Here is a 17,874-nt window from a genome sequence, read left to right as displayed (position 1 = left end):
ACTTTTATAGTCCAACAACACTTTTTTGAGTTAGGTAAGGTGTTTATACCAAGGTTTTGGCAAAGTTTATACCAAGTTTCATGGCCATGGTAATACTGAAACATCTACCAATAGCTGACTACTACTGAAATATTGAGACAAATAAAGAGAACTAATTCATCAAAAATGACAAATTCCGCGGACTGAAATGGGATTATTCAAAAGCATAAGGACCACTGGGATAGTTCCACCGAACGACGTCGGATGACTGTTTTTGGAAGCTCCAAAACGCCCGTAGCCAGAAAAATCGAGTGCGTGTGATTTTCAAATTTCTGGGGATTCATAATTCGTTGTTGCGTAATCTCCACAGCCATTCACTAAATTCGTGGCCCCCATCGAAATTATTTTAGATTCTTCTCATATATCTTCTATATCCACTTTCGTATTTATCTCCTAAGAATTGATCCTGTGAAGTTCACTTTCCTTTTCTGATAAAGCAGGCAATTTCTTGTGTTGCTGATGAAAGTGTCTAGACCCTTTTAAGGTTATTTTAAGTTCTCCTCAAAGTTCGTATTTTTTTTTGTTTCTTTGTTGGGTGGGATGATGCCAATCATGTGATCATAAGTTAATTTTTAGTCTTTATTGGTTTATAATCCTACTAAAACATTAAGTAGTAATTCAATTAAAGCTCTAGTTAGTTGAGTTGTGGTTTCCTTTCATATGTTGTTTTTTATGTTGTGATGCTGAAGATAACTGGAAGCAAGCAAAGGTTGGACATAGGAAGATTTAATGGTTCTTTGAGGCTGTATCTTTAAACAAGTTTGCTGATTATGTGATACTGAGTTACACTAAATATGCTTAATTTGTTCGTGGTTTGTTGCCTAATTCAGTGATTCTTGAGCTAAAATGTTGAAGCAGAACTCCATTTGTTGTTTCAGGTTGAAGCTCTTGATTCAACTATGTTGACAGTTACCTTTAACATTTGCCAAACACCTATGGACTTGAATGTGCTTCAAGAGACTACCAACTCCAAATCCATACATATAAATCCCTTGTTTCATACTTGCAATTCCAAGTTTCACCGGTCGAACTGGTCTTGTCCTCAAAATTTCAGTAATCAACTCAAACTACACAGTTTCTCCCACCAAATCACTTCAAGAAGGTGGCTGGTGAGTATTTTTTTTCTTGCCATTATTCAGCAACAAAGCACACACATCTAGTCTTGATGAATAAGTAGATATATTTGGGTGTGATTGCTTATTATACCGTGTTTCTGTCTACTTCTAGTGCCGTTCTCAAGATTCTATTTCTCCAGAAAATGAGTACCGGTCATCACGTAATATAGCAACCAGTTTGTTGAGGCGGTACAGGAATTATGTAGAGCGTGGAGGAGGTGACAACTTGAAAGTATATTCTATAGTTAGCTTTTGGCCCCTTGTTAGCTTATTTCATTAGTGGAGGAGATGCTGATGGTATGATTCATAGGAGTTCATCAGCGCTGGTGTAAACGCATACGAATTGGGATGCACGGACGAGGGCTTGAGGAAAGAGCTGACTGATATGAAGGAATCCGGTGTTGAGATTGAGGCAATGCAAACCTATGGTGGAAATACTGGTCTAAGGTCCAGTATTATCTCACAGGAAGTGAGTCCCTGCATAGCTTCATTGTTTTACATCGACATATGGTGATTTGTTTTCTTGTTTAAATACGATATGCCATTTCCATGGCCAGAGGGTGGCAACAAAACCTGTTTCTCCTGCATTGTGTGTTATGACCAATGCCACTTGCTTCAGGTGGACGAATGTATAATGTGGCTGAGCATTGTGTTCATAACTATTCTTTGCACACCACAACCAACCGTAGTCAGATGGTCATCCAGTCCTCCGGTGTCGGAAGAAATGCTGATCTCTTGGAAGGGCTTCTGTGCAATTATAGCAAATGCCTACTACATGAGAGGAATGGCCTGGTAAGTGGTGATGATGTCAACTTTTTATGTCTTCATGTTGATGACATCGCCCGTTTCTGCAATCCGAATATGTTATGTACCCCTTTGTATAGCTTCCGCTGATTAATTATCACTAAGAATGGTGTGCTTTTCCGTGCATATATGACTGGAATCAAGGCTCCCGGTGAAAACTCTCCAGCTGGAGCAAATGGCAGTGATGGGCTGCGCTGAAGAGCCATCGCTCGTAGCCAGCAGAATGAGACTTGTATTTAGCACACTTGAGGTGGGCTGCCATCTCTAGAGAATTGTTCTACTTCTAGTTTATAAAAAATCAGATATGTTGCCTTAGTCTATTCAGCTCTTGTTATTGCAGGTTGTGAGTCCACAGTGGCCAAGAGTGTGAAGAGAGTTACCAAAAATATTTTCATGTATAATAAATGCCAAGAGGTAGCTATTGAGACATCTTAGCAACAATAATACGAGCTTAGAAAGTGCATCTTACATCAGTTTCATCTCAATTACTACCTTATACCACAATATATCAGCTACTTATCTTGTATTCAAAGTGAGGTTATAAATATGCTGAAATGATTGGTTTTACTCAAATTCTTGCCTCCAAAAAAAGGTGAACAAAATTGAATTACAGCTTTAGCTCCTTGTTTCCATATACTCCGTATATTGCAAATACAACACTCGAAAATGAAACGCAAACAACTAGCTCAAAGCTAACGAATTAAGATATACAGAAGTCGTCATGATTTTGAAGATAGGAGCTGGGCTGCATTGTTTTTAAGGGTTTTTCTAGCACGCCAATGAACAGCTGCGGCAGTTTCTGAAGTTCCCGTCTGGTAAATGAAGAGCGGAATTATATTAAATTCATGTGCAAAATAGCAGCAAATAGGTGCGTTAAACAAATGAAAAAGTCAATAAAAGTTGGCAATTTTAACACCTATTTTGCATTTTTACTGCATATGGTGTTTGTGTATTGAGATAAGAGAGACTCAGGATTAACCTTTATCTCCAAGCAGTGATAGTCACGCCATAGGTTTGCATCTTGGTCATAAGTTGTAAGTGCAGATTCATATAGCTTCCGAGCATTGGTCAGACCTGTCTTATCACCCACAGATGCAAGGTTCGACTCTAGCTCGATACAATCTCTGTATAATTGAAGTCCAGGATGTGGTAATGCAAGAAATCTGCAATTGAGACAGAAATAATATCAGTGACATACTATGAAATATGTCATGCCAGGCATAAACACTGAAAAAAAATAAAAAGAAAATACACCATAATACCTCTTATACATCTCTCTTGCACGTTCAACTCCATCCCTTTGAAGTACATAATTTACAATTGTTGATGAGAGTGAAAACCCGCTATCATTTCCACCATCTTTGGCCAATAATAGAACTGACATCTCAACAAGCTCGTCAAAATGACGTCTCTGATTTGCAAAATATTTCAGCCCCTACAGCAACAATCATGAGTAAAGTCCACCAAATTATGTATGAGAACTAGAAAAGCTAAAAATTAAGAAAAAATCATGATTTGATGTAATGAAAAACCTCTGGATGAGTAACAGGAATGGTGGCATTAACATTTTCAAAGTATCTATTTATTTAGGGAAAACTACATAAAGAAAAAAGTAAAGCATTAGAAAATTTAAGCATACCATAGTCCACAAACTCTCTGCTTCTGAAACGCTAAGTTTCTTCAGAATATTTCTCAGCAGTTCGAAGATATAGAGCATATCAGCCTTGCTCGGTGTGAGAGATTTATTCTGAATACACCTCATTTCTATGGTGAGTCGTAAAGTCCATAAATTCACTGCATTTGGAAACTCTCCAGAGCAGAGTTTTTCAGCAAGCATCTTGGCTTCAACCAGTTTACTTAAGTGTAAAAGATATGAAACATGTTGGCAAGCAAGATCTTCATTAATGCAGCCAAGGCTCTCTGCTTTCTCAAATACTTCCAAAATATGTGAAACAATCTCAATGGCAGGAGCATGCGTGTCGAATTGAATGACACCTTCTCCATCCCTATCAACTGCTTCCATGAGGAACTTTAAATAAAGTTCAACCATGATAGGTGATGGCGTAGACTTTAAACCCTCCTCATAAACCTAGGAGATTCATATGTACAAGGTGAATATTGATTAAAACTGGAGATTAAGGGGGTGTTTACTTTGAGTGATAGACTGATAGTATAGGACTGAGTATTTGAAGATAAGATGGTGAAACAAGTTTAAAATTAATCAATCCATCAAAAGTAAATGGTGGATTAGTTTGGATTATTTTGATCTATCTATCTATCTATCTATCATATTACTCAAAGTAAACGCCCTCTAAGAGTATAAAAGAGTATCAGAAGAAAAGCATATGTGATTTCATACTTCAACATTTCTAGCAATAATCAAGAATCAGAACCATCTACCACGCATAAGCTTCAACATTTTGCAAATTCAAAATATTGCTAAAAGTTAATACCTGAACTGCTCGGCCTAACTGCACAGAATTTACTCCTTTGGTATCAGCTATTTCAACTCTAGCAAGCCAGTCCCAGTACTGAGGATCCTTTGAAAAATCCCTTTTCATGTCATGGTGTATCTTTGTTCGCATTTCTTCTGAACTAACCAACTCTGTTGCTTCAAGTATATCCAGAAACCGAGTTCTTAGACTGAAGGAAGTTGGTAAGGCTTCAATTGCACCACTATAGACAGTATCAAGGAGGGTCAAGCCATGCTCCCTGAACACATCCGGTTTTTCTTGAGAGCTGGATATCTTATCCACATTCTCATCCAAAGACATGAACAAGTCCTGGTTCTCCTCTCTCCACTGTTGCTCATCAGCATTCCTCTTGCCACTAGCTTTACCCTCACCTAAGGCAATCTTTCGAGCTTTCAACTTGTTAAGGTATGTGAGTTCCATGCGAAGATACTCCACCCATAGGTCCTCAGAAGCTGGACAGGACCTCAAACCATTTTGCATCAGAGCACGGGCAGCAGCAACATTCAGATTGTTGTCGAACTCCCAAGCCGCAGCATATATCCACACACAAGGTACTTTTGGATGAAATCTGACTAATTGAGCCAATGCCTAACATAATCACACCACAAATAAGATATCCAATAACCGAAAACCCTATCATTCAAATTCAAATAGGATTATGCATAAATGTAATAGAAATAAAATTGGAACTATTGAAAATCGGTTGCTAAACACCTATAACACTAAGTAAAAACAATAATTTGAAGCAAATGCAGCAAATTACTTTTTTCATCCTGCCGTGACCTCGCGCCCTGCAAAATTCGAGGTACTGAAACCATAGCTCGATATCTCCCTTAAACCGATTCGTGGCGAGCCGGTAAATGAGGAGAATCCTGGTAACGCCGGCGTAATCCGAGATCGTCTTTTTCGATTTATCGCCGCCGGATTTCCTCTCGAGAGATTTTTTACGGAGGGCGCGGAGGGCGTCGAGCTGCTTTTCGTAGTCTATGTAGGTCAAAAAGTCTTCCTTCAGGGGACTAGGACGCTTGAGGCGGTACTCGAATTTGCGGCGCATTTTGACTATCTCGGCAATCTCGCGGCGGCTGAACAAACCGCGGCGCTCTAGGTCGTCTAGCTCGTCGAGCATGCGCTCGAGCTTGAATTGAACGACGTCCGCCATCGCTTCCGAGCTCCGTGAAAGTGTGCGTTAGTGAATTTGTCGACGGCGGCGGCGGATTGTGTGTCTGCGCGACGAAGAAGAAGAGAAGCAGCGTTGAGGGAGAAGGAGGGCTTAACTAGGGTTAGTGATTGAATACCAGTGTGGGCTCCATAATTGGGCTATTTTAGAGCATCCACGACGGCGGCGAGCGGACCGGCTAGCCGATTCCCAGCGCTGGCCGGTTCGCTCGCCGAACCATTGCAGGTGGTGAGCGGCAATTCGGCGAGCGGACGCCGATTTTCGGGCGCTAGCCGATCCTCTCGCCGATCGGCTGGCCGCCATTGCAGGCTCCCGATCGGCGAGCGATTGACCAGCCCATTTTATTTATTTATTTAATTTTCGAACCATGCACAACATGATTGTCGAAGATGAAGGTGTACAACTGACTAGTTGGACCAACGACGATAATGAAGCCAGTCCAAGCCACGGCGTGGCCGCCCCCAACATATGAAGCGGGGTACCTCACGATGAAGCCGACCGCCTCCAAGCACATGCCGACATGCGCCAAGTGGATGCTCATATTCAACTCCAAAAGGATTTAATTGAAGAGTTGTGGGCGCAAAGGACTGCACGGCGTTAGTTTTTTTTAATTATGTAATTTTTTAAAATCTATATTTTTTTTAATTATGTAATTTTTTAAATTAATGTACTTTTTAAAATTAAATATTATTATTGAATTTTTCTCGTATTTGTGTCGTAAATTTAATTCCGTATTTTGTGTGAGTGTTAATTATTTGTTTTTTATAGTTTTGTTTATTGTTGCTAGCCTATGGCTAGCTTATTGCTTGTCCAGTTGCTTGTCATGATGATGTGACATGAGAAGTTTTTAGTGCTGATGATGTGACGGGAGGAGTTTGTGGCTAAACTATGGCTGGCCTATTGCTATTGGAGATGCTCATACAATCAAGATACCATTGACAGGTTTAGTCTTATTTACTTAAAATTAATCTATTTTTGTCATTTTAGTTTTCTATCAAAATTACTCTCTCCGTCTCTCATTAATTGTCCACTTTGATTCCGGCACGAGTTTTAAGAAATATAAAAGAATGTAGGTTAAATAGTTATTGAAATATGGGTCTCACTTTTATTTATTGGTTTTATAATAAAATGTGAATGAATAGTTAGTGGAATGTAGGACCTACTTGCCATTTATGGTAAAAGTGAAAGTGGACAATTAATGAGGTACGGACGAAAATAACAAAAGTGGATAATTAATAGAGGACGGAGGGAGCCGTTCTTTTCTAATTTAAATATCTTTCGCGACACTTTGTATTACTATTAATCTATATTTTTAGGAGATGAAATGGATATTATTACAAATGATGATTCTATTTAAGGTTGAGTACTTGATTATTCGACTATTCGACCATCGATTACCTAATAGTCAAACAAATAAGGTTGATCTATAATGGGAATTTTCAATTTTGATTCTGCTCGTATTAGTGTTTAAAGAAAATTTTAGGTATTGATATAAATGATAATTATCGGTTGTAAATGAATTGTTGAAAAAATGCTTTGGATGCTATAATAAATACTTACAACAATGTTAATTTTTTATCAAATGTGAAATCAACCTAATCGACAAAGCATTTTCTTCTAACCGCAAATTCAAACCTAGACACATTTCGCATTTCCCATTATACTTATATTTTTGTCTATCCTTCTCTTTCTATCTTACCTACCAATACGGCGTAGTTTTAGAGAAGAAAGGCCAAGGTCAAGGATGAATAGAGTTTTAATAATTGTTAGTTAAGTGTCTAGATAAAAGACCAAAAATATTCATATCTGAATAATGTACTCCATTCACTTCATTATTATTTGACAATGTCCCTTTTATGGATAATTTCATTAGAATTGATCATTTCTTGGTAGGTAAAAAAGTATGAGGATCATGTTTGATTTGATCTTTTATGTAAATAAATTGATATATAGCTAAAATAAAATATAAAAAAAATTGTCTCCTTAGTAGAAAGTGTATATTTTTAAGTAGTGTCAAAATGAGCACATAAGGTTAACATGATTAACCCAAAAAATACACAACTATGTGGTTCGTGTTTTTCTTTAATGCGTTAAACTCTGATGTGTATCTAGGGACCTTCAATTTTTATTCAAAATAGTTGGCCTCCTAAAATTTATCAGTAACACAATGCCAACAATAAATTAAAACTTCACACTATATTGTTTGGGGACCTCCTTAAAAAAGGAAGACCCCTCTAAAAAATGGTGTATGCCGCTTATAGGCGACGAGCACACGGTATTCTTTAGTAAAAGGCGAAAGAATAGTTCGCTATGTGCTCGACGCACGGCTGCATGATTTTAAAGGCCATTCGCCTCATTATTTTATAGTGGCACTTGGTTAGTATTGCCTCTCTCACTCCGATGTGGGACATTTCTCTTTACAAACCAATTCACAACTACCAATCAAGAAGTTTTTGAGAATATTTGAGCCGTTGAAATCATGGTAATATAATGTGAGTATAATTATAATTGAATAGCTTCAAGTTTGGTTACATATTAGTTCGACAAACTATAAAATGATAAGATAGATTTATGTTATCAACGGAATACGACTCAACCATCTTGCATTCATGGAGACGATCCATCGTCAGAATAGTCACCAGGTGCACCAATCTCGTCACCGCCACTGCTGCCAGCGTGGCTCTTGCCACCACCACGCTTGCTGCTTCCAATCCCACCAGCTCCTCTCCCGGCCCTGCCACTCGACCCGTCCCACCCACCGAATCCTCCACCAACTCCGCCTTTGCCGAATCCTCCGCCAAATCCTCCAAAGCCACCAGCGCCGCCTCTGTATCCACCGAGGAAGCCGGGATATGGCTTGAAGTGGGGGCGGAAATGCTCCGCCTCCATGTCAGCCCCGCTCTTGTGAACCACTATAGTCCTCCCGTTGATCGCGCTCACAAATGCCGCTGCAGCCAATAGGAACACAATAACCTTCATTGCCATTTTTCCTTGTTTTGAATGTTGAATCTATGATTCTGGATGAAGAAGAGAGGAAAGAGGACTGCTTTATATAGGCTACTAAAAACTCATCCCAAATCAGTTTGTTCATCTACTTTATACTTGTTTACTCATCATCAAATTCTTGCACACCCCTAAACTTTGGTGAATGTTTGTTGGGAACATGAAAAACACACATCAAGATTCTGAAAAGGCAGTAGTGATGATTCCCATTCCATTAGAATAAATGTGGTACAAAATCAATTCTGATAAACTAGTCAAGAATCAAACTGAGAGCTCAAGTTGAGCTGCTACAGTAAGCTCAGTCACCCTCTCGTGACGATGAGTGTGCCACAGTCTTCTACAAAGGTCTGGTGCGATGCCCTTCGCTCGCCCACAAAGCAGAGCGTTTTTGGGTATCGGAAGCTCATCTCTATACGATGTGGATGAGGTGTACACCTTAAGGTACAGCTGCTGCCCCAGATACTGCCTCGCCCATTCCTCGGATCTTATGTTCCACATTCCCACATTGTCCAACGATACGTAAATGGCAGTCCAAGAACTCGGATACACCTGCCATCACCATTCAACCATATGATTAGAGTTCAATAGAAGACAACAAAAACCAGTCTTTTTCTTATGGTTTAAGCTCTCACCTGAGTGGTGCAGCGTGCGACTGTGTCTCTCAAGTTGTAGCGCGATCTGCTTGCTTCGGTCCACTGGCCTCCGTCCATTCTATTCCATTCACACAGTTAGAGGAAGAGATATATGTAAAATCTAACAGTGTTGATCAATTCAAAACTCACCCTACTACAAAAAAGGAATATCCATCCAAGTGCCATGACTGCACAGTCTTCTCCCAGTTCTGAAACACGATCTCTACATAAGCCCGGTAGTTAGCTTGGATGACGGAGGTGGCAAGATAGGCATTTCCCCAGTTAGGTCTGTCGGAGATGCTTCCAGTGCTATACACACCTCCGATGTTGAAGTAGTCTGCGAGCTTCAAAGGGGTGTCCGGGGAGATATACGACACACCATTCACAGCATATCTTTGCTTTCCATTGATAACCGGGGCAGAGTTGGCAAGGATGATGGTCTTAACCGGCTTCACCAGCCCATAATGGTACGAGCCCTGTGGATTGGGTCGTGGCCCACTTGCTGTCAGGTTCCGGCTGTTCCATCAACATCCAAGCATCAGAATCTCACTCTCAAAAGATCACATTTTTACTAAACAGTTACACAACAAGGTAAGAGCTTCATTACCGGATGGATCTTGCCTGGTTGAGAGACCACTCAACCTCGGTGGTAGGTCCACCGGGTGGAGGACCGTAGACTTTTGTGAATGAGTTACGGTAATGGAGGACAGCAGTGGCGGTGAGCACTTTGGAAGTGAAACGAGACGAGGCCACAACGTAATAGTCCTTTGCTGGCTGGTTAGCTGTGACCAAGACTGAGTAAGACTGGCCAAGATGGACATCGAGAGAGGAGTAAGTGTTCTGGACTGTGTGAGATCCTTCTACTTCAATCAGCTTCATCAAGTGTCCTTGAATCCTGAAGTTGAAGGATGTAGCAGTCCCGACATTCGATATCCTGAACCTGTATGTTTTGCCTGCAGAAAAGAAATTTCGGATTCAGACAAAAAGGGCATACTAGAGATATGAAGCTGCTACTACTTTTAAGTTCAGTTAGTTGATTGAGAAACCGATTGACCTTGTTCAACGGTGAACGTGTATCCATTCCAACCACGTCCGTTGATAATGAGGCCATCGGGGAATGGGAGATTATGACCACCATCCACGAAATATCTCAGTTGCTACAAGAACACCATTTGTGAGAAAAATATGCAGTGATTCTATGAATTCCCACTCAACACAAATTGTCAAAAGATTGGCTTACTCTCTGACTTCTCTTGAACCAATCCCCAGCAAGTACGACGTAATCTCCAGCAGGCGGGGGGAAAGGTACAGGAATTTGAGGACGGCTGTAGACTTTGATGCTTCCGTATCCTCCAGCAGCCTTATGGAGTCCAAGTGATGGGAAGTAGAAATAAGTCCCAATCTGATCTTTTGCTTGTAGGGCATAGGTGAAGTTTCTACGAGGCATGATCGGACAGTTTGTTCCGGCCACTCCATCCTGCCAGGAATTCCTTCGTTGCTGCAACCCGTTCCTGTCAAAGATGGTCGAAACCAATAGGGATTTACACAAGAGCTGCTCAGTTACTCGAAACAAAGCCCTTTCTACCAAAGATAAACATTTTGTTCATCAAACTCATTCAACTACTCATTAATTCATAGATGATATGTAAGGGACAGGTACAACACATTGCAACAGTGACATTACATTCCTATAACCAAGAAACATCAGTCCATTACACCATGGTTAAGTTAGCCCAAAAACACACTACATTAATTTGAGGGGGTCCATTATTACAAGAATGGATCAAGAAACAGATATTGGTACATTGGCCCTACACAGCATACCACTTACACTTGTGTCTCGTGGATACATACTCATTCAAATATAAATATTTATTTAAATACAAACAGCAAAAGATAAGAGATATCATAAATGTCAGAGATCCATAGATCTAGCACGGGGGAAGTGGCGACAAGGGCCTAATTATTTTTCTTCACCCAAAAAAACCCCATTGAGCCTTTGCTCCTAAAGAGAGTGCTAATCACAAACAAGTAACAACAGATAATCTTTCATAACCCAAGAAATTATAACTCTAATAAAGTTTTAACCAATCAAAAGTGTATGATTCATAGCCCAAACCCAAAATGTAGGCCAAAGACAGCTCCTTTAATCCCAAATTCAGAAGCAATTAAACAACTAGGAGGCCTAGCGCCAAGATTTGGGAAATGGGACAGCATTAAATGCGACAATAATGAAACAGAAGGTCGCAATTGGTGAAGAGGAAGGAATGAAGAATGCAGCTACCATGAAAGGAGGAATGGCTCGTTGAGGTAGTTGTAGACGCTGATAATCAAGTTGTCGTTGGTGACGCAGTCGATCGTCGGCCCAGGGAACTGCCCGTTTATCAGAATCCCCTGCAACACACACATTCTTCAAGAAAAATCCAAGAAAGGTGAGAGCTGGGGAAGAAGAAGAGAGAGGGACCTGTTGTTTGACGCCGAGGGGGTAAATGTCGCCGTAGGTGATCTTCCAGGTATAGTATCGGTAGGGATTGTCGGCATTGGCGGAATGTAGGGCGAGGAGGAGTGAGAGGGCGGCGAGGAGAGAGCACGCGCTGCCGTGGGCTCCTCTCATGGTGAAAGAGTTTTTGCTTTGTTGTGGGATCTTTGTGTTTTTGGAATATCCTTTCTTGAAAAATGGGAGGGGAGAAAACAAATGCAAAGTGGAAGGGAAGGGAAGGGAAGGGGAGGGACGTATATATATATATACTTAAATATGAGTATGATTTTATGAATATGAATATACAGTGTGACTGCTACTAATTAAGCTGAGCTGAGCTGAGCTGAGATGAGAGAGATGACCACCTTCTTTATTGTAGTGAAATGACGGGTTTGCCCCTCTCACCTGCTGCTGCTAACAATATAAATTCATGCTACTTATTTATTCATATACACTAGAATTTATTTTGAAACCTAGACTAGGTCGACATATAATCATGAATTCATGGTGGCAATCAAATTAATACTCACTTCTCAATAGCTTTAATAAAGTACTTTAATAAGTGAATGATATTTGCTGTCATGGCAATGGAAATATCGAAAAGTATAGACTCGGGTTAGATATAAAAACCAAAAAACATTTATTGGAAAATGAATTATTGAATTAGCTATAAGTTTGGCGATGGTGGACTTTGCATATGAAATATGGGATTGTAGAAAATTGTACATAGCTTCCTAGATTTTCATGTCTAGGGAGTTGGGATGATTAGTACATAATTTAAACAATGTGATTAACCAAAACTATAACGAGAAATTGTATTCTACAACCAAAGTTACGACACAAACACTAGTATTTTGGATAGAAATCAATGGAGAACCCAGTTGGGTTCGGGGTCGACCGACCTCACTGTCGGCCCATGAGAGTAGGAAAACTTTATTAAATTTGGATTTAGTCTGTCATTCATTAGGTTGCACCACTTCTGCCTTCTAATATACTGGCGACGACGACCTTTTTTCACCGTGTCTGACCCTACTACTTTTATTGCCCAATTTGATAGAAACAAAAACAGAACGGTCCGCCAATCTTCATGGGTGAATATCTAAAGAGATGGGGACGACATTGCACGTTGACTAAAATAAAGAAGAATTGACACTAGGCCACATGAAGTGCTACATTCTACATTCATTAAAATTAGACTTATTAAAGCACCTTTAAACATAAATGGTGGAGAATTTACAAAACGCGGTTGACGGAGTTCAGCCTTGATTAGAGGTAGAGTGGTGAAAAAGCATGTGATTGCAATTATTGTCGAATTTTTATTCTTTTTTCTACTAATTAAATAATACTATGAGACGAGCTGACGAGGTTACATTTGATGACTAATTTAGAACATGTTTGTAATTATTAAGGCGACGGTTGGCTGTCATCCCCATATTAGTGGAGAGACCGCCAAACCGCGTTAATTAGTTATAATTTTTTACACAAGTCAAGAAATGTTATACTAATTACCTGTATTCTTTAGAAATATTGGCAAGTTAAATTTGAACTTTGGTAAGATTATGAAATTTTCTACAAACTTTAAAATTAGTTCAAGTTACTGCTTGCATTTCGTGTATTATTTCCCAACCAGATTACAAATAAGATATTTTCAGCAAAAACTTATTCTATATAGACAGGTTGCGTTAGTGTGCTAACTAATTTACAGTAAAAACTAATAACTTTCAATTCTATGTATTAAAATTATCAACACAAATACACAATTATATCAATACAACATGTAAATTTAAATATCAACACAAAGACATAAGTTTATCAACACAACAAAATTGATAAATTTATGTCGTTGTGTTGATATTTTTAACATACAACATTGATATTAGTTATTATTGTAACTTAGTTTGTATTTGATCACACACCATGTGGACAATCACCAAATATTTATGATATTTTAAACCACATTTTAAGTTTGTGGCAAGTAGGATAAAAAAAGGCAAATACGTTAGTCGAAAATGGTGATTGACCTACCATGAAAAATAACACACGAAATTTAAAATTTAAAATATTTGAGACCAATTTTAAAACTCATGGAAAATACCTGAACTAGGCTGAATTTCATATAGTTTTTAGGGAGCAATATCCCTATGTTTAATTCATTTATTTATATCATACTAATAATTAATAATCAAAACATAATGCAATCACCATTCATTGTTTCTATCCACATTTTGCCTAAATTGCTCGCTACTTAGATTATGGAGTACTAATTTCTTTTATGTTTGGGTCTTCAAGAACGTTGAAGCATGATTCAGTTGGTAAGACTACTCAATCAAACTCCGAGGATTGGAGTAATATGGTACTCCCTCCGTCCATGAAAAGCACGTACTATTTTCTTTTTAATCCGTCCCTAAAAAGTATGAACTTTCTAATTTTGGAAACTCATTTCTCTGTAGAACTCATTCTCTTCTAACAATACTTTAAAAACATTTTCTTTCTATCTCTTTTTTACTTTTTCAATTATGCATTAAAACTCGTATCATGTTCTTACTCTTTGGGAACGTAGGGAGCTTAAATTATCTCAGTTTAGGGTTTATCCAATCCGAGAATGGGTGATATTTGGCAGTATTTGATCATGGGGAGAGGCACCTCTGTCTCTTCTCGTGAGGCGCCTTAACTGAAGCTCTGAAATTTATTTCCTCCCACAATTTAATTTAGTAAAATAAAATAAATAAGCTCATGTGATAACAGCTGTGGTTGCCTCTGTAAATGTGGGTCAACTCAACATCACAAAAAACAATTTAGCAGAGATTTCAGCCTACTTCTGAAAACTAAAGCTTTTTTCGTCTTCTTTCCTAATTGACAATCATATAAATCCAAATTGGCCTTATTTTACTGTTTACTCCACCATATTACTATAATAGTAATATTGTAACCCTTTTTCTTCAAAACATGCAATACTCATAACACAAAGAAAACCAGCTGTTTTAAGGAATCTCACCAATTTGTGAGATGTTCTTCTTCAGCTGTTTAGACATTAAAATGAACAGATTGAGATATGTCATGTAATGGGATAAAATGAAAATTGATCACTTCTCCACAATCAAGTTGAGATATAAACAGTGAAGGCAAAAAATTTGAGGCCCTTCATCTCAAGATTATGGGAAAAGACAAAAATGAAGGAAGTGCATTTGTGCTAAGTGGTAGAGATTGTTAAGAGCAAACCATAGTGATCACTAGGCAGAACTGGAAGAGACAACTCCTTCGCCTGCCCTTTCACTTTCTTCTCTTTGATATACGATACACCAGCAATCGCATCCCTACCGATCATCTCAATATTCCATATCTTCAAGTCCTTCAGCTTGCAGATGAATCTATCCAGTCGTTTCTGCAGACTCCAGTTACCAGACAGCATCTTGTTTGACTTCGTGTCGTATGTCCATCCGTCTTCTCCGGGTTTCAGCTCTGTCCAGGCATCCACCCATCCACCTGCTAGAGGAAAAGCCCCATCCAGTTTATCATCCCAGTTCATGTCCCCACAGAATATCACATTCTCGTGCTTCCCCAGTGACATCACGGCCTCATTAGCCTGCAAAACGCGTTCTTTGCTGAACATCTGGTTCCAAGTCGGAGGGGCTGGGCAGGGGCTTTCTAGGTGGCTTGTGGCAACGACCATTGTCGTTCCTGGCAGCACGTCTACTTCTGCGAGACAGAGTTCTCGCCCCATGACAGAATTGTGGAAGGGCTTGGTGCTATAGGATTTAACCGGCAATTTGGATAGCTGCAAGACGTTCCAATACTATGAAGACCGTAACTACTAAAAATGATAGTCTATTTCTTGCATTGTGCATTGCTGCATCACATTTAGCTTGAATCAAGAAACGCCCCCACTAAGATATTCTAAGCATGTTTCTAGTTCAAAAACACATCCAAATGAGTTCTTATGGATAACTTCAATTCTGTAACTATAGATTTCTTAAAGCCAATACTAAAACTAAAGAGTTTCAGTTACCAGTATCACATCACCTGCATGCAGAAGTATGGTGCTGTGATTGAATTCTCATCTGGAATCGAGCATCGGTACCCCTTCCACCAGCCTGATTTCTGGAAGATGTCATACAAATTGGGAGTAACCTCCTGCATCATTGCATCAGCATAAGAACTCTCAACTTCATAGAATCAAGAATGAAAACAAGATCAAAAACTACCTGAAAGCACATAACATCCGGTGCGTGCAACTCGATAAGGTCCCCAATTGCTCTCATCCTCTTGTGCATCTCAAGATCTTCACGAAACCAAACGTTGTAGCTCAGAAGCTTCCATGTTTTGGATTCAGAGCTCACATCAGTTTCACAAGGTACTGTAAAATGGAAATTTCAACCAAAGCTGAATTAGTAGAAACAATGCCACCCTAAATCTTAGTGTTGAGCAAATTCAATGCAATAAATAAGCTAGCAATCTATCAATCCATTGAAGATCACAACAGCAAAGCCTCTTTAACAATTCTACCCGAATCAACTGAAACCAAAACAATACAATGATCTCGTTGCCCTTGCCTCCCAATTTTGATCAGTAGCATTGTATATAATCGACATTTACAATTACCATAATAAATAAATTTGGTGAAATTTTGAAATGGTAGAAAATCAAGGACCTAGAGGTTTAGCTTGAATAGCCATAGTTGAATCCCTAATTGAAGAGCCACCTGCATCATCACCGCCATCATCATTTTCCTCCCTAACTTTTCTCTTATTACTGCAAACCCTCAATCCAGCAGAAAAACCTAATTTCCCTCCATCAACACGACCACCATTACCAACAATCAACTCAGCAGAACAACCAGCGTCGCCGCCACCAGCGCGAGTAGTCTCTTCCTTGGCACTGCTACAAGCCTTGAGCGGCATGAAAACGCTGCCGACGGAGAAATCGAGATCATCGTCGTCGATTTCGATAGTCGAGGTGGCCCTAGTGCCGCATATTTGGCAAATTGCGCTGGAATATGGGTTCAGAAACGTGCAGGCGGTGCATGACCACATGGATTCCGGCGGCGGCGATGGCGATGCGAGCGGCTGAGGCAGCGCGGAGAGGCAGATTTCGCAGCGCGATTTCTGGGCGGAGGGATTGATGAACGTGCACTTGGAGCATGTCCAAGATGACATTTTTGTGATTAGAGAGAGGGTTTTGGGGAATGTTTGGGAAATTTTGAGGGGTTGTCGAAATTGGAGGAGAAAGGATTTTGGTATTGCTGCGATTAACTTTGGCAATGAAGGTAATGAAGGTATAACCATTTTGAATTTGAATTTTGCCACTATGTTCTTGGAATTGGAAGCGCCATTGTTTTCTTCTAAATTTCCCTAATTTCTCCTTTTTCTTTTCCCCTTTTAAAATTTATTTTGGATTCATATATTTTTTTTCTTTTTCTCCAAATTGGAGTATATAATTTATTTTCATTCTTTTCAGTTAAAACATCAATTTTCATTTATTTTTGTACACTTTAAAAAACTAGAATTTTTTTAATCATAATTTAGCTAAATTGAGTTTCGTTTTTATTTTTACTTCAATTAAAATGAAGATCGATTATTCTTTGCATCATAATGAATGAAAACCATTAAAGGGTGGGAAAATATGAGATATACTACTCCCTTCGTTTTTTAAAAATAGCAACTATTTTCATTTTTAGCAGTTCCTTAAAAATAGAAACTTTAGAATCTTTCTATTTTAGGACATCGACCTCACAATCCACTAACTCTACTTTTACTATTATTTTTTTATCTTCCTCTCTCTTACTTTAGAGCATCCACAGTGGGCCGGACGATAGCGCGTCCGATGCATCGGGCGCGCTATCGTCCGCCAATGTGGCTCCGCGGATGACGGACGATGCGTCGTCTGCACCCGACGCTTAGTCCGCGAACGAAGCGCCGACGATAGGGCATCATCCGTGCCATCGTCCGCCCACTGTGGGCGACGCGGACTATGGCGCGGACGATGCAACGCGTTTTAGTTTTTTTTTTTTTATTCGAAAAATTTGTTATATATATACCTCAGCTTCACCATTCATTTGTAACTTTTCGATTAACTTTTAAACTCTCAAATTACGCTATAAAATGGATTCCGGTGGATACTCAAGTCCTAGTAGCCCGATGTTTGGAGATGGCGC

At 39.4% G+C, this 17,874-nt stretch overlaps 5 protein-coding genes and 1 non-coding gene across 8 annotated transcripts; 1 reads left to right on the top strand and 5 right to left on the bottom strand.

Moving 5' to 3' along the window:
* Nucleotides 1–147: 147 nt before the first annotated feature.
* On the top strand, nucleotides 148–2,531 carry LOC121773888. Of its 3 annotated transcripts, none has more exons than XM_042170813.1 (7): nucleotides 148–290; nucleotides 918–1,148; nucleotides 1,267–1,386; nucleotides 1,465–1,623; nucleotides 1,774–1,946; nucleotides 2,103–2,208; nucleotides 2,299–2,531. In XM_042170813.1, the coding sequence occupies exons 2-7, from the start codon at nucleotides 939–941 to the stop codon at nucleotides 2,326–2,328; spliced, it is 798 nt and encodes a 265-aa protein (XP_042026747.1). In that variant the 5' UTR covers nucleotides 148–290; nucleotides 918–938; the 3' UTR covers nucleotides 2,329–2,531. The 3 variants fall into 3 exon arrangements, with proteins under 3 accessions (XP_042026747.1, XP_042026745.1, XP_042026746.1); XM_042170811.1 differs by lacking the exon at nucleotides 148–290 and adding an exon at nucleotides 306–523; XM_042170812.1 differs by lacking the exon at nucleotides 148–290 and adding an exon at nucleotides 591–748.
* On the bottom strand, nucleotides 2,506–5,709 carry LOC121773885 (U3 small nucleolar RNA-associated protein 6 homolog). The gene is made up of 6 exons (XM_042170809.1): nucleotides 5,196–5,709; nucleotides 4,412–5,020; nucleotides 3,598–4,047; nucleotides 3,221–3,393; nucleotides 2,938–3,121; nucleotides 2,506–2,770 (listed from the first exon to the last, which is right to left on the bottom strand). The coding sequence occupies exons 1-6, from the start codon at nucleotides 5,589–5,591 to the stop codon at nucleotides 2,678–2,680; spliced, it is 1,905 nt and encodes a 634-aa protein (XP_042026743.1). The 5' UTR covers nucleotides 5,592–5,709; the 3' UTR covers nucleotides 2,506–2,677.
* A 2,109-nt stretch (nucleotides 5,710–7,818) lies between these two features.
* Nucleotides 7,819–7,939, bottom strand: LOC121775611. The gene has a single exon (XR_006045163.1). It is a non-coding gene; the product is annotated as a U5 spliceosomal RNA (small nuclear RNA).
* A 147-nt stretch (nucleotides 7,940–8,086) lies between these two features.
* On the bottom strand, nucleotides 8,087–12,035 carry LOC121773589 (L-ascorbate oxidase homolog). The gene is made up of 8 exons (XM_042170481.1): nucleotides 11,709–12,035; nucleotides 11,529–11,638; nucleotides 10,485–10,755; nucleotides 10,299–10,401; nucleotides 9,852–10,197; nucleotides 9,395–9,760; nucleotides 9,245–9,323; nucleotides 8,087–9,161 (listed from the first exon to the last, which is right to left on the bottom strand). The coding sequence occupies exons 1-8, from the start codon at nucleotides 11,856–11,858 to the stop codon at nucleotides 8,874–8,876; spliced, it is 1,713 nt and encodes a 570-aa protein (XP_042026415.1). The 5' UTR covers nucleotides 11,859–12,035; the 3' UTR covers nucleotides 8,087–8,873.
* LOC121775478 (glycine-rich protein DOT1-like) lies at nucleotides 8,217–8,594 on the bottom strand. Its single transcript, XM_042172556.1, has one exon. It carries the CDS (start codon nucleotides 8,592–8,594, stop codon nucleotides 8,217–8,219), a length of 378 nt encoding a protein of 125 aa, XP_042028490.1.
* A 2,748-nt stretch (nucleotides 12,036–14,783) lies between the features above and the next one.
* Nucleotides 14,784–17,030, bottom strand: LOC121773641. Its single transcript, XM_042170534.1, has 4 exons — nucleotides 16,372–17,030; nucleotides 15,926–16,077; nucleotides 15,744–15,854; nucleotides 14,784–15,498 (listed from the first exon to the last, which is right to left on the bottom strand). The coding sequence occupies exons 1-4, from the start codon at nucleotides 17,003–17,005 to the stop codon at nucleotides 14,914–14,916; spliced, it is 1,482 nt and encodes a 493-aa protein (XP_042026468.1). The 5' UTR covers nucleotides 17,006–17,030; the 3' UTR covers nucleotides 14,784–14,913.
* Between the last annotated feature and the right edge of the window lie 844 nt (nucleotides 17,031–17,874).

This window comes from Salvia splendens, chromosome 17 (assembly GCF_004379255.2).
Source record: "Salvia splendens isolate huo1 chromosome 17, SspV2, whole genome shotgun sequence".
Classification (NCBI taxonomy): domain Eukaryota; kingdom Viridiplantae; phylum Streptophyta; class Magnoliopsida; order Lamiales; family Lamiaceae; genus Salvia; species Salvia splendens.
The sequence above is the reverse complement of the archived record's forward strand: the minus strand, read 5'-3'. Positions and strand labels throughout refer to the sequence as shown.

Coding starts and splice junctions, on each gene's coding strand:
- LOC121773888 (XM_042170813.1), top strand. CDS start 939: ATGTTGACAGTTACCTTTAACATTTGCCAAACACCTATGGACTTGAAT. Junction 1,149..1,266: donor TCACTTCAAGAAGGTGGCTG/GTGAGTATTTTT, acceptor GTCTACTTCTAG/TGCCGTTCTCAAGATTCTAT. Junction 1,947..2,102: donor TACATGAGAGGAATGGCCTG/GTAAGTGGTGAT, acceptor ACTGGAATCAAG/GCTCCCGGTGAAAACTCTCC.
- LOC121773885 (XM_042170809.1), bottom strand. CDS start 5,591: ATGGCGGACGTCGTTCAATTCAAGCTCGAGCGCATGCTCGACGAGCTA. Junction 4,048..4,411: donor AGTTAGGCCGAGCAGTTCAG/GTATTAACTTTT, acceptor TGAATCTCCTAG/GTTTATGAGGAGGGTTTAAA. Junction 2,771..2,937: donor ATCACTGCTTGGAGATAAAG/GTTAATCCTGAG, acceptor TTCATTTACCAG/ACGGGAACTTCAGAAACTGC.
- LOC121775478 (XM_042172556.1), bottom strand. CDS start 8,594: ATGGCAATGAAGGTTATTGTGTTCCTATTGGCTGCAGCGGCATTTGTG.
- LOC121773589 (XM_042170481.1), bottom strand. CDS start 11,858: ATGAGAGGAGCCCACGGCAGCGCGTGCTCTCTCCTCGCCGCCCTCTCA. Junction 10,756..11,528: donor GAGCCATTCCTCCTTTCATG/GTAGCTGCATTC, acceptor CATCTTTGACAG/GAACGGGTTGCAGCAACGAA. Junction 9,761..9,851: donor AACCAGGCAAGATCCATCCG/GTAATGAAGCTC, acceptor TTGATGGAACAG/CCGGAACCTGACAGCAAGTG.
- LOC121773641 (XM_042170534.1), bottom strand. CDS start 17,005: ATGGTTATACCTTCATTACCTTCATTGCCAAAGTTAATCGCAGCAATA. Junction 16,078..16,371: donor TATTCAAGCTAAACCTCTAG/GTCCTTGATTTT, acceptor TCCATTTTACAG/TACCTTGTGAAACTGATGTG. Junction 15,499..15,743: donor CACCATACTTCTGCATGCAG/GTGATGTGATAC, acceptor AACGTCTTGCAG/CTATCCAAATTGCCGGTTAA.